Source organism: Brachyistius frenatus, unplaced genomic scaffold (assembly GCF_029030835.1).
Source record: "Brachyistius frenatus isolate BFR_SWC_R1_liver_20210118 unplaced genomic scaffold, ASM2903083v1 Contig_15, whole genome shotgun sequence".
NCBI lineage: Eukaryota > Metazoa > Chordata > Actinopteri > Embiotocidae > Brachyistius > Brachyistius frenatus.
Window position 1 is genome coordinate 2,484,602 of NW_027210614.1, and position 12,529 is coordinate 2,497,130.

A 12,529-nucleotide genomic window follows, 5' to 3' on the forward strand; every position below is an offset into this window, starting at 1 on the left:
TCATTGGTTTCTGTTCAGTTGCTTCATTGAAAAAAACATGATACATTTTATCATTACATTAAACTAAATACTTACCTGTTATGTTTTAAAATGCCAAACTATCTAATTCTAGTAGGATTTAAAGTCATGAAAGTATTCGTTCCAATCAAGAGCAGCATGAGGAGCTCTGATTGGTCAGCTGTAATGAGATGTATTCTATCATGCTGTTTGCAGGAACAGGAAGTGGAAGCTTAACAGCAGGCCACTTTGAACATTAGCCCTTCTTTCATTTTACAGCAGGAGAAAACAGTGTTCAGGTTTTATTATACTACAATGATACACTACAAAATACACTGATGAATGAAACAAATCAAAAATGTAAGTCAAGGACTTAAATAATAATCATGTAAAAGCATGTATATTATATTCAACAGTGCATAAAAGTGTGAATTAATGATAACATAATTTTCAAAATTCCAGACCAAACAAAAGAAGAATAGAAACCTGCCTAATGAACTGAGCTAAACTGTCTTGACAGTACAGTTAACACAAAGCCACACCCAGTAGCCATAAAATATCCAAACCCACACAACTATGTTTTTTTATATGCATGATTTTAAGATTATCACTATTTAAAGGTCTGATGCAGACAGTAATGAATAACATGATTTTTACAGTGCAACACTTTCTCCACATTGTCAAGAAAACTTGAATTTAGTGATGAAAAATCTGTCATAAGCAGAGGCCACCAGATAAAATAATCTGCTTTATATGAATTGGTGTCTGTAAGTGTGAAATAATGTGAACTCCATGTCTGAAATAGGAATTCTTATTTTATAACACTTTAGTTTTCCAATCAAACCCCCCCCCAAAAAAAAAGAAATCTAAGGAAACGGTTTTTGGTGTACAAAAACAACAACAAAAAATATACAATGTAATAACAACTTCACACAACAAAATCAGCATTGTTTACTTTTGCTAATTTGAAAAGATCCAAGAATAAAGAAAGAAAGCGGTTACATAATGGAGTCCTATGTGTACACTGCAGGTTAGAGTCCCCTATTTAGCCGACTGAGGCACATATGGTTGAGTGATACCAGTCACATGCAGACTGGATCGACCAGTGTGCAAACCTGAGGTTGCCCGACCGGCCATGTGAGACTGTTTGACAAAGAAAAACTTCTGTCTCCTCTGCAATACTGCTGAGGGTTATCTGAGTGTCACCATCATGTGCTTCAGGAGTGTACTGTAGTTTTCTGTCACCAACAGGCAGCTGCCTACGTGACTACACGCTTATATCTCTGCGACATCTTGCCGTGTGCACAGCGATTGTCTGTGCATGCTGGGTTTCGAGAAATACCTTTCTCTTTGGTCACACTCTCCAGCCTGCAGTCAATGTGCAAGCAGCTGGATTGACACTTTGTTTTCGTGAAGGTGGCTTAAGAAAACAATTACTTCAAAAGCTGCACCAGTATCAATTTCAAATGTTGGCATCATATTTAATATATGTATCATGGATTACGCAATAGACAGGTGTGGTGTAACTTAGATGAAAGATGAGATGCGTAATGCTTCAAATGAAAAATATCTTTCAGTCCTGTGGAAGAAAGCAGTTAATTGATGCCAAGTGTTTTACATTAGTATTCAGACAACAATGGAAGTGATTCAACGGCTTGTGTGTCTGTGTTTTGACAGGGTGACTAAAATTGTGCAGATGATGGAAAAGATATTGGTGCACTAACAGTAGTGCTTGAAAGTTTGTTAACCCTTGAGAATTTTCTATGTTTTTTGCATAAATTTGATCCAAAACATCATCAGTTTTTCCCACAAGTTCTAAAAGAAACCAGTAAAAAAAAATATGATAACATGTGGGCTATCCGGTTTACAGTATTTTTAAAACAATGCCTGAATAAAGAGAAGGAAGAACAATGATAAGCTCTATTTGTTTGCATAGTCGTGGTGCACTGATCTGTGTCACACTTACCTGCAGATTGACAGGAGCTTTTAATATCTTCAGCAGGATCATTTCAGAGCTCTGCACCGCCAAGGCAGAGACTACCGCGCCATGTGACAGGGACGTTGCTAAAATACCTTGAACAGATAAGATCTGAAACCACCATACTGCTCTTCTCTCACATGTTCAACCACTCAAGGGTGTAAATGTTTTTTTTTAAGCAACATTGTTTTGTTTCTGAATCAATTGAGTTGAATGCTAAACATTTTACAGACAACTATTAATACAAACTGTTTTGCAATGTTTCATTAAAAGAAAAAATTCAATATAGTCTGCGAACAGTTTGATCTTTACCCGCAGTGTTGTCTGCAGCATTCATTAATAATAGCAGGGCTTCTTTTTACAGGGTGTTTCAGCAGGGTGGATGCCTGCTGTGACAGGCCTTTAAATGTGATCTTGTGATCTTGTGACTGAGCCACATTCTTCTTTCTCTTTATGCCTCAATGCTGCCAGACTGGGTACTCTGTGTTTCAGAAGGTTTCCGTCATCTAAGAGGGCAAAATGATCCCTTATATTGCCTTTCATCTGCTGAATGTTTGACTCATTTTTAGTTAAGAACCGTGGGGGTGATCCTTGCCAATGTCGTCACGTTTGACAGTAAATGTTTTCTGATCTCAGGAAGAACTAGAAGTGCTGCATTGTGATTGTATGTCTGTGCCAACCAGTCAAGTTTCAGTTTTCATCCATATCTGTCAAGACTCATATAATCTATGTGGTCAAGACTTTGATGGGATTTGACCAAGAAAACTGTTTCTGACTGAACACAAAGTTATAGCCGTGACAGTAGACGATGCTTCAAATATGGAAGTTTCTGCAAAGAAGCTGCAAACTCTTAAACATGGATATTTCACGCACATCTTTAACCCCACAGCACAGCAGATCTTAAACATCACCACAGTTTCACACCTAAGACTCAGGCACCAATTTGGTTTCTGATGGTCACAGTCTCCCCCTCTGTTCCTGAGTTATGGTGTTGAATGATGGACAGAAAAGGGTTTTGCGGAATATTATGATTTCACAGGGAAGTTGACTTTGGACCTGAATGTAAGTGTCGTGACTTCATCCTTATATCTTAATGGACATTTGTGTGCAATTTTGTCATAATTCTTGTATGAATTCTTGGGTTATAGAAGTGTTCATCCAGATCAATGTTTGTGCCACATTTGAAGAAATTCCCTTAGGTGTTCATGAGATGAAGTATCACTTTACAGAGAATGGGGCACAAGGATGGACCGATGGACAACCTGAAAACATAACGATTCTGGCCAGGACTGCTGCTGGTGAAAACAGACAAAAAACATTAAAAAAGAGTTCTGCTCCAAAGCAAAATTTACAATACTGTACACATTACGGGTGGATTATTATATAATATTGAACTAACTTTCGAAAAGATTTATAAAAATGTATTTCCTTGAATTCTTTGATTTAAAAATACTGCTGATTGCTCACAAAGAACTGAATGGTTTAAGGTCAAAATACATTTGTGACCTGCTTCTACAGTGCATTTATGCACTATGCAGAGCCCTCAGGTCGACTGGCAGAAGTCTGCTTTCTGTCCCCAGAGTCCAAACTAAACATGGAGAAGCAGCGTTCAGCGTTTATTCTCCACATATTTGGAGCAAACTTCCTGCGAACTACAGGTCTGCTGCAACTGTCAGCTTTTAAATCAAGGCTGAAGACTTTTCTGTTTGCCTTGGCCCAATAATTATTTCGTTTTTTTTACACTGTGCTGCAACTTTTACTGTTGTATTTCTTATTTTTATTTTCTATTTAACTTCTTAATTTCTATATGTTGCTTTTACGATTTGTCTTGATGCCTTTTATGTTTTATACCTAGTTGCTGAAATGTGCCACACAAATAAACTTCCCTTGCATGCTCAGGCGGTTTTCTGCTACAGCCTTTCTCAGTCTGGCTAATTTAACAAGTTTTACACCCGTTGGTCGTGGCATGCAGACATGTTCGCAAAATAAGATCCCAAAAATTGCAAGTTCTGCGAAAACAACAACAACAAAAACATTTTTGAAGTCGTATTCCCACAAATCTTTATTTAACCTGCCCTGTACAGTAGATTTAGGTAAGCTAATTGTCTGTGAGGTTGGGAAAGCTGTACAAATAATGTCTGACATAACAAAGTTCAGTTGGAGTGTATAAATCACATCATTCTTTAGCACACCCCGGGGGAAACTACCAACAGTGTTACATAATGAGTGCTGAAGAAGGAAAACAGATATCATCTAGAATGTTCTTTGTGTCACTCAGATGTGACATATGACCACCTGACATATGATGAATCCTCACACTGGAATCTCAGCTGGCAGATAATCATCGACATTTATCAATACAATCAGAACAAAGATTACACAAATAAGCAGTCGACATGTGAGCCGCCGCTCACTGTATGTTAAAGACAGACCGGGCTCAAAGCTTCTTCGTGTACATAAAACTGATTCAACTTGATTAAAACCTGAAGTAAGGGACCAACGCACTGAACCAAAGACAGCATTATTAGGGTGAGCTTTGTAGCTGCCGAGTACGCCCCGAAATGTTACATGATGCTGAGGCAGGACCTTTGCATTCAGATCCTTTAGTTAAGTACAAGTACTAATACAACAGTGTAAAAATATCCCATTACAAGTAAAAGTCCTTCATGAAAAATCCTACAAAAGAAAAAGTACTGAAGTATTAGCAACAAAATTAAGTTGTATTCAAGTTAAAGTACTGTCTACAGTCTGTCTGACTGATATATTATTATAAAACATCATTAAATTATCAATATAGAAACATCAGTGTGTTAGCAGCAGGTTTCTGTTGTAGCTGCTCCAGATGGAGTTTGAACTACTTTATGTACAGTTTTATGCAATCTGAGGGTTCATCAGATGATTACTGGGAGAGAAAAAAAGAAAAGCTAAGTTCTGATCCACAAATCTATCTGACAGTTTTTCTACCTTTTCTCTAATCTTTGATTATTGCATGTATATGGGATCATTTGGAACATGTATTGAAATTAAACAATGTGAGAAGTTTAGAGGTTAAAAATGACTGTTTGTTGGGGTTGTTAACAACTCATAGACATCTGAAATGTGACCTAACTAAAAATGTCAGAAGACAAAACGGTTGGAAACCACTGATCTACTCTTTAACAATGTGTTGCATTTTAAGTGTTAGAAGAACCATTGTGTCAAATATTCATCGTAGGAACTAAAGCTGTCAAAAAAAAATGTAGTGCAATAGAAAGAACAGTATTTCCCTCTGAAATGTGGTGAAGTGGAAGTAAAAAGTAGCATTAAATGGAAATACTCAAAGTACAGTAAATTACTAAATGTTCTTAGTTTCCATCAATGTGTTGCACCCATTTGCTGCAGTGAAGTGACTCTGTGGTTGTCAGTAGTGTAAAACGATGGGTCCAGTTTAAAACTGGAAATAAGCATGATCATGTTTGCTCAGTAAACACATTCTTTTAAAGGTTGTAAAAAAAAACATAACAAATATGTTGCTGTTACAGGAAAGAAGGACTCTGGCAGCAGTGTCCTGATTCATTGAGAAATACTGCTTTGTCTTCTCATTAAGGTTATATACACCTTAATTCAGTATGCAGCTCTGGTGAAAATGTGAAGTGTAATCCTGACTGACAGGTGTGTTCATGAGGCATAACTGCGGCACTCACAAATCATTTCCAATACCACATCAAGTGAACACCTGTAGCAAGCCATTATCCCAAGTGCAGTTACAGATACTGAATATCTTCACCATTATTCAATGGCCGGATATTTACCATGTTTCTTATACTGAGTTGACCCCACTGGAAATTTGAACATTTTGTAACAACGGCTGGAGGTTGTTACGTCACAAAATAAAGCTATATCAAGTTAGTTTGCATCAAATGTCTGAGCTGCATGATTCCTATCACAAATTTAATTCATGCAGTGATCACTTTATGTCCAGCTGTGTTTTCTGAGAGTAATGTTACCTGGCTAGATTAGGAAGAACAGCAGGTAAGGAGTGGTTACCTCCTCAAATAAAATACGAGTCCGCCTTGTTTCTGGGTGGTACTGTGTCACAACCCCGAGCTACATATGTGTATATATAGACGCTGAATCCCTGCTGGGACTCACAGCAGTGGAGTATTCAGAGCATGCTCAAGAGAAAGTCATCAACATGGGAAACTGTTGCGAGGTACTCACCGGGTTTTTTGGCCAACAGAAGAACACCAATGTGCGTCTTAGTCTCCCGGTTGTCTGCTTTGTCTGGCAGATTGCTATGATTATTCTGTTTGGAGTTTTCATCCGGTACGATGAGGAGTCAGACGCACATTGGGTGGAGTTCAGAAAGGAAAACAACATCACCAGTGATATTGAAAATGACTTCTACTTCAGATACCCCAGTAAGTATAACAACAGACACCTTTATATTGGAAGTCACCTTCCAATAAAAGTTGCATATCTCAATGCAGGTTTTGTATGTTTGATCATGTATGTTGCAGGAAATTCTGATAACAAGTGGTGTTTGTACTTTTTTTTTTTTTTTTCTTTCTTTTTTGAAACTTCTGGTATTTTTCCATCAACTAAAAAAAAATAGTGACTATGAATTTGTAGTCATTAAATTTGTCAAAGTTGCAATATTTTACAACAGAATTAGCAACTTTTTCCCATCTTTACTCCCCTGTTTGTCTTTGACTTGTGTTCACAGCTAGAAATGTACATATTATAAGCTTATATTTGTTAAGAGTGTCAGGGCTCATGAAAACAACATTCCCTGACTTCACTCGAGACTGTGATGGTACAAACACAAATTTAAGAAAGCAAAACATATTATGAAAGGCAATTTCTTCTTATTATTGTTAACGATAAAATACCACCTGCTCATTATGCATAGAATATATATATATATTTAATCTTTTTGGGGTTTAATGTGATAATCTAGCAGCCTAGGAGTAATTGAATATTTGATAATATCTTTAAGCTTGTCTTTGAGCAGCTGATCTGATGAAATCTTAACATATAAGCATGAATTACAAGTCTATAATTAATACACTTTGATTTAGATTAGTTAATGTAAGGTAGAGAATAAAAAAGCAAGAGAGCGCGATTTTTTTTCTGAAAATGATATGTTTCGTAAGTATTGTTGTAATTATGTATTTTACAAATGTAACACATTGCATTGCATTACACCGTGACACTCAACCACATTGTTTTATTTCCATCTCGCCAGGCTTTCAGGACGTCCACGTCATGATCTTCGTTGGATTCGGTTTCCTCATGACCTTCCTGAAACGCTACAGCTTTGGTGGTGTGGGCTTCAACTTCCTGATTGCCTCCTTCGGTCTGCAGTGGGCTCTTCTCATGCAAGGCTGGTTCCACTCCCTTGACCCCGTCACTGGAAAAATCACCATTGGAGTTGAGAGGTACATGTCTTCGCTGCAGGGTGGATTGTGTCACTCAAAAACAAAGCCACATTTATTACCTTTGAAGGCTGTCAGAAATATCTCACATTGGTCTTGTGCTCTCCTTGTACTCCACAGTCTGATCAACGCAGACTTCTGCTGTGCCGGCTCTCTGATTGCCTACGGTGCCCTCCTGGGAAAAGTTAGCCCTGTCCAGCTGTTGGTTGTCACCTTATTTGGCATCACACTGTTTGCTGTAGAGGAATATATCATCCTTGACCTCCTTCATGTGAGTCCAATCAACTGCAATCAACTCACATGGAACCAAATTATTGTCCAAGGATTGAGAATTTTCCTTCAGACCTTTCAGACATTTTTATTTATTTTATTATTTAGTGCTGCTGCTGTGCACATCTGTTACCAACTGTAAAATGTTACTGTTTCCACAGTGCAAAGATGCTGGTGGCTCCATGGTCATTCATGCCTTTGGAGGGTACTATGGTTTGGCCATCTCCTGGGTGCTCTATCGACCAAACCTACATCAAAGCAAACGCCTCAATGGGTCCGTCTACCACTCTGATTTGTTTGCCATGATTGGTGAGTGACAGGGAATTCATATTTTATACTTCAGCACTTTTTAACCTCACGCACGCACGCGCACACACACACACACACACACACACACACACACACACACACACACACACACACACACACACACACACACACACACACACACACACACACACACACACACACACACACACACACACACACACACACACACACACACACACACACACCAGTGATTTGTTTCGGGCATCAAACAGTTGTTTGGTTCACTCCCACCTCTCAGGTACACTGTTCCTGTGGATGTTCTGGCCCAGTTTCAACTCGGCCATCACAGACCACGGCGACGGACAGCACAGAGCAGCCATCAACACTTACCTTGCCCTCGCTTCCTCTGTTCTCACCGCTGTGGCCATCTCCAGCATGTCCCAGAAGAAAGGAAAACTGGACATGGTAATTCTGCATCACTGAAAATCACAGAAAATTACAGTTACTGCACCACCAGTCATGTAATATTCTTGAATTGCTCAAGGCTAACATGCTGCTTTACCTGACAGGTACATATCCAGAATGCCACTCTGGCTGGTGGCGTTGCCATGGGAACAGCAGCAGAGTTCATGATCAGTCCTTACGGTTCTCTCATCGTGGGGTTCTGCTGCGGCATCATCTCCACCTTTGGCTACCTGTTTGTCACGGTGAGCCTGCCGTCTTTCACCTGCTGGCCTCTGACCTGAGAGAGTAGCGCTGTCACTGCAGATGGAAAGTAAAACAAGAGGAAACAGAGGGCTTCAAGAGCTCAGCTGTATGTTGTTTTACAGGGAATTAAGATGATTACAAGAATTACGGTGACTCATTTTAGGTGCATTCACTGAATAATTTCAATTTCAACTGTAAGATGGAAACAGTCCCGTGAACTGATGCTAGGTGTGTGACACACCTCAGAAAGTTCATGAAGGGGACATTAATATTACATTATGTCACCAGTCACATTGATTTTTAATTGATTAAAATGACCTAAACTTGAAAAAGGCAAAATAGGTAGATGTGTTTTGAAGGTCATCAGCATTTTTAAAGTCTCAGTGGACCTGATAACAGATCACTAGTTGACATACGACTGTTTATTATTCTCAGCCCTGTTTGGAGAAATCTCTCAAGCTCCAGGATACATGTGGAATCCACAACCTGCACGCAGTGCCAGGGATGCTCGGTGGCTTCATAGGTGCCATCGTTGCTGCAGCAGCAACTGAATCTGTCTATGGCAGAGAGGGGTGAGTGACTGACACAAACACACATACAACTTAAGGTTCACAAGATCTGACCTGGCCTGTTTATGGATACACCAAAGTGAATGAAAACACGCACTGCCATGAATCGTCAAATTATCACTCACATTCATTGTCCCATTTAAAGATATTTGCAGCTTCTTCAGTTTTGATAAACCAAATCTCAGTTGATCTTGCAAAGTCTTGTATGAAATTCTGGTTTATAAATTGCTGTTTTGTTTCGGCTTAGGCTGATCAACACATTCGACTTCGAAGGGGAATTTGCAGACAGATCTGTGGGAACACAGGGAGGCTTCCAGGCTGCTGGCACATGTGTGGCGATTGCATTTGGACTTGTTGGAGGAGCCATTGTTGGTGAGTTTGAAAAATGTGTAGTGTTATACTTTGATACTCAGGAATGATGCCTTATTGTGGTGATCAATTTTATTTCTAGAGGACTTTATTTCAAAAGAATTCCACACAGGCAACAGTATTTAAAACTAAATGAATCCAGACTGAATATTTAAAAAAACTAAAAAACTAATTTCTGTCAGCGTTTCGGTTAGTTGCAGTTACAAAAAAAAGTCCCTTATTTGTTAGGAAGATGTTAATTCTTCTTCCTGTCTTTCAAAAATGTATGCAAATAAAAAGAATCTTTCCTCAAAACTTTTGTTATGATTTAGCCTAAATGAGGCTGCAGTTTGTTTGATAAGGTAAAACGTCCTGCTCAATGCTTGTTTATTCTCTTTTTAAAGGTTTCATCTTAAAGTTCCCAGTCTGGGGCGACCCAGCTGATGACAACTGCTTTGATGATGAGGTTTACTGGGAGGTAAGAGTGCACTTCTACCACTAGATGGTGGTCTTGCACAGTCTAAAATCACAGATATCGAGCTTCTAGCTCATTATCTGACTCCACGTGATGGTTTCAGGTTCCTGAGGATGAGGAGACTATCCCTCCTGTGCTAGAGTACAACAACCACATGATACACAAGCACCAAGAAATGTAAGTCTATTCACAATTATACATCCTCATTTACTCCTTGTTATGACTTTCTCATTAACTGTGTTTTCTTCTTTTTATTTAACAGATCTGAGTCAAACTTCTCTGTGGAGCAAAATTAGAGCCGTACGGTGCGAGACCACATCGTGGCCTATCATACTGAACTTGATGCCTCTGTGAAACAACAGTAATTTATGAAGGAGCTTCAAAAATGAACAGTTTTAGAACAACGGAATATTTTTGACTCACGGATCCTCTACCACTAACACCATTTACACTTGATGCAATTGTCTTGCACCAATTTATTGAAAGCTTAAGATTATGACGTTGCAGCAAAAAAATTATGACCAGATATCTCATTTATATATATATAAAAAAAAAATCAGGAATCAAAATTGGTCCTTGAGAACGCTTTAAACTTCTCCGTAAACTAAATTAATACGTTTTACGTCCTCTTTTATTTTGTTAGACACGTCATACATTTTGTCTTTAAAATGTGAAGCCGGCTACGGGTCCAACCTGTAAGACGAGAAGTCAAAGTGTTTACGTAGTGTAAGCTGATTATCATGCACAGACGAATTAAGAGCTGCTTTTGTGAGCTCTGAAATGTATTGCTATCTACATCAACTGGGAGAAAATCTCACTTTCTAAGGACTACACATAGCTCTGAATTTGACCATTTAATGTCTTTTATTGTTGAACGTCATCATTTATAATGTTTTTCATTGTATTTTTTTGAATGAAGAGTCTGTTTAAATACAGTATATATTGTGCAGTGCAGACGTTAAACAGGGTATTTTCGGAATTAAATGTCTTTGTGCTGCCAAATAATGCAATTATTGAGTTATAGCCTAGTTATTTCTGTTATATTCTGTATAGGTCTTTGTTATATGTACATATGATTCCACCTCTTATTACCATTGTTTGTTGCATAGCTTTCTTATTCTAGTGATGGAAGTTTTGAGTAACTATAGTGACTATGATACAACTTTGATCAATTTGGTAGCTGCTGTGTTGAATGTTAACTACAATACAAATATATGTGATTGTATGTGACAATCTGATGGTTGTATTATTGACGTAGGCTATTTTAGTTTCATATATAAACTTCAATAAATCACAATTAACTGGAATTTAAAGAAAATAAATAAAGTTATGTTGCTGTCTTCTCGCTTTACTAATTATTGCTCAAATTTTTACACAAGCCATTTAAGCTCTTACAGTGGCAGAGCCAGGTAGCTTGGAGTTACTAAAGCAACAAGGAACACCAAGATTCGGTGTGAAAAGTAGAAATAAGGGGGCTTTATAGGAAAAACATATTTATAGATTTGATCATTCTGATGATTTTTTTTTTGGTAGTTTTGCAACACAATTATTTTAGCAACTTTAAGCGAGTACAACATAGACACCCAGACACCTAAATAAAATCAAAGTGGGAAGTCTCGCGAGAGTTAAAGCTCCACGTGATGTGAGTGCTGGACATAAACACACCCTGGATAAATGGTGTTCAAGTTAAGGAGAGAGAGTCAGCAGGACATCAGAGATGCTTTTACCATGAACCAACAGCAGACACTGTCCTGCAGTGACCTGCACTGGTGAGTAAACTCAGACCTCCTTCACTGTGTGAGTTTGTGTTGAGGTGTTAAAGGTTAAACGCCAACAGCATACCCGCTTTAAAAAGTCAACAATTGACACTGTAGGTGTTGATTTTGGCTTTAATAGTGCTATATTTGTTGTGTTGATCATGACAATATGAACAGACTACTATTGCTTGGGCCACTGGTGTTGTAGTTTGTTTATTTATTTTGAAGTATCCTGATGAGGCCAATCTAATTACTGGAATAAAGGACAGTCATATGAAAATTTCCCTCTCTGCATTTCAACAATACTAAATATATGAATACTGGAGCTTTTGATTTTTTTTACTCTTACATATCCATGAATATTGAAACGATTTGCTATCCTGCTCTGCCTGTGTGGGGAGGTCATGTATAAGTTCAAGTGTCTGTGATGACCAGTAGGTGCAGCGATGCTGTTGTGATCGCTGTCACTTAAAATGTAAGAATGGTCTCACCCAAAATCAGTGGAAACAAAATCCACCTGACAAAGTGAACTCTCTCATCCACTTGAATGAAACAGTTGTGACTGAACTGAGGTTGTGTTGCAAGCCAGTAATTGTTTTCAGACTTTTAAAGACCATTTACTGCTAACAAGTGCCGAATCACACTGTGAGTTGGGGGTTGAAACTTAATGCACTGAGCCTAAAAGATAGAGAAAGGCAGTGGACTGGAAAGTTCCCTCGGGATCAGGAAACATGTGGCAA

The 12,529-nt window shown here is 38.4% G+C and overlaps 1 protein-coding gene across 1 annotated transcript; it reads left to right on the forward strand.

Annotated features, from left to right (window-relative positions):
• The first annotated feature begins 6,119 nt into the window (after positions 1 to 6,119).
• On the forward strand, positions 6,120 to 11,372 carry rhcga (Rh family, C glycoprotein a). The gene is made up of 11 exons (XM_069693594.1): positions 6,120 to 6,375; positions 7,203 to 7,395; positions 7,513 to 7,663; positions 7,824 to 7,971; positions 8,231 to 8,397; positions 8,502 to 8,639; positions 9,076 to 9,212; positions 9,457 to 9,581; positions 9,962 to 10,035; positions 10,136 to 10,209; positions 10,295 to 11,372. Exons 1-11 carry the CDS (start codon positions 6,150 to 6,152, stop codon positions 10,326 to 10,328), a joined length of 1,467 nt encoding a protein of 488 aa, XP_069549695.1. The 5' UTR covers positions 6,120 to 6,149; the 3' UTR covers positions 10,329 to 11,372.
• Positions 11,373 to 12,529: the final 1,157 nt, after the last annotated feature.

What these genes read in the sequence shown, in the direction of transcription:
- rhcga (XM_069693594.1), top strand. Translation starts at nt 6,150, where the DNA reads ATGGGAAACTGTTGCGAGGTACTCACCGGGTTTTTTGGCCAACAGAAG. An exon ending in ATCACCATTGGAGTTGAGAG is followed by an intron (nt 7,396 to 7,512) that starts GTACATGTCTTC and finishes TGTACTCCACAG; the next exon opens with TCTGATCAACGCAGACTTCT. An exon ending in TGATTTGTTTGCCATGATTG is followed by an intron (nt 7,972 to 8,230) that starts GTGAGTGACAGG and finishes CCCACCTCTCAG; the next exon opens with GTACACTGTTCCTGTGGATG.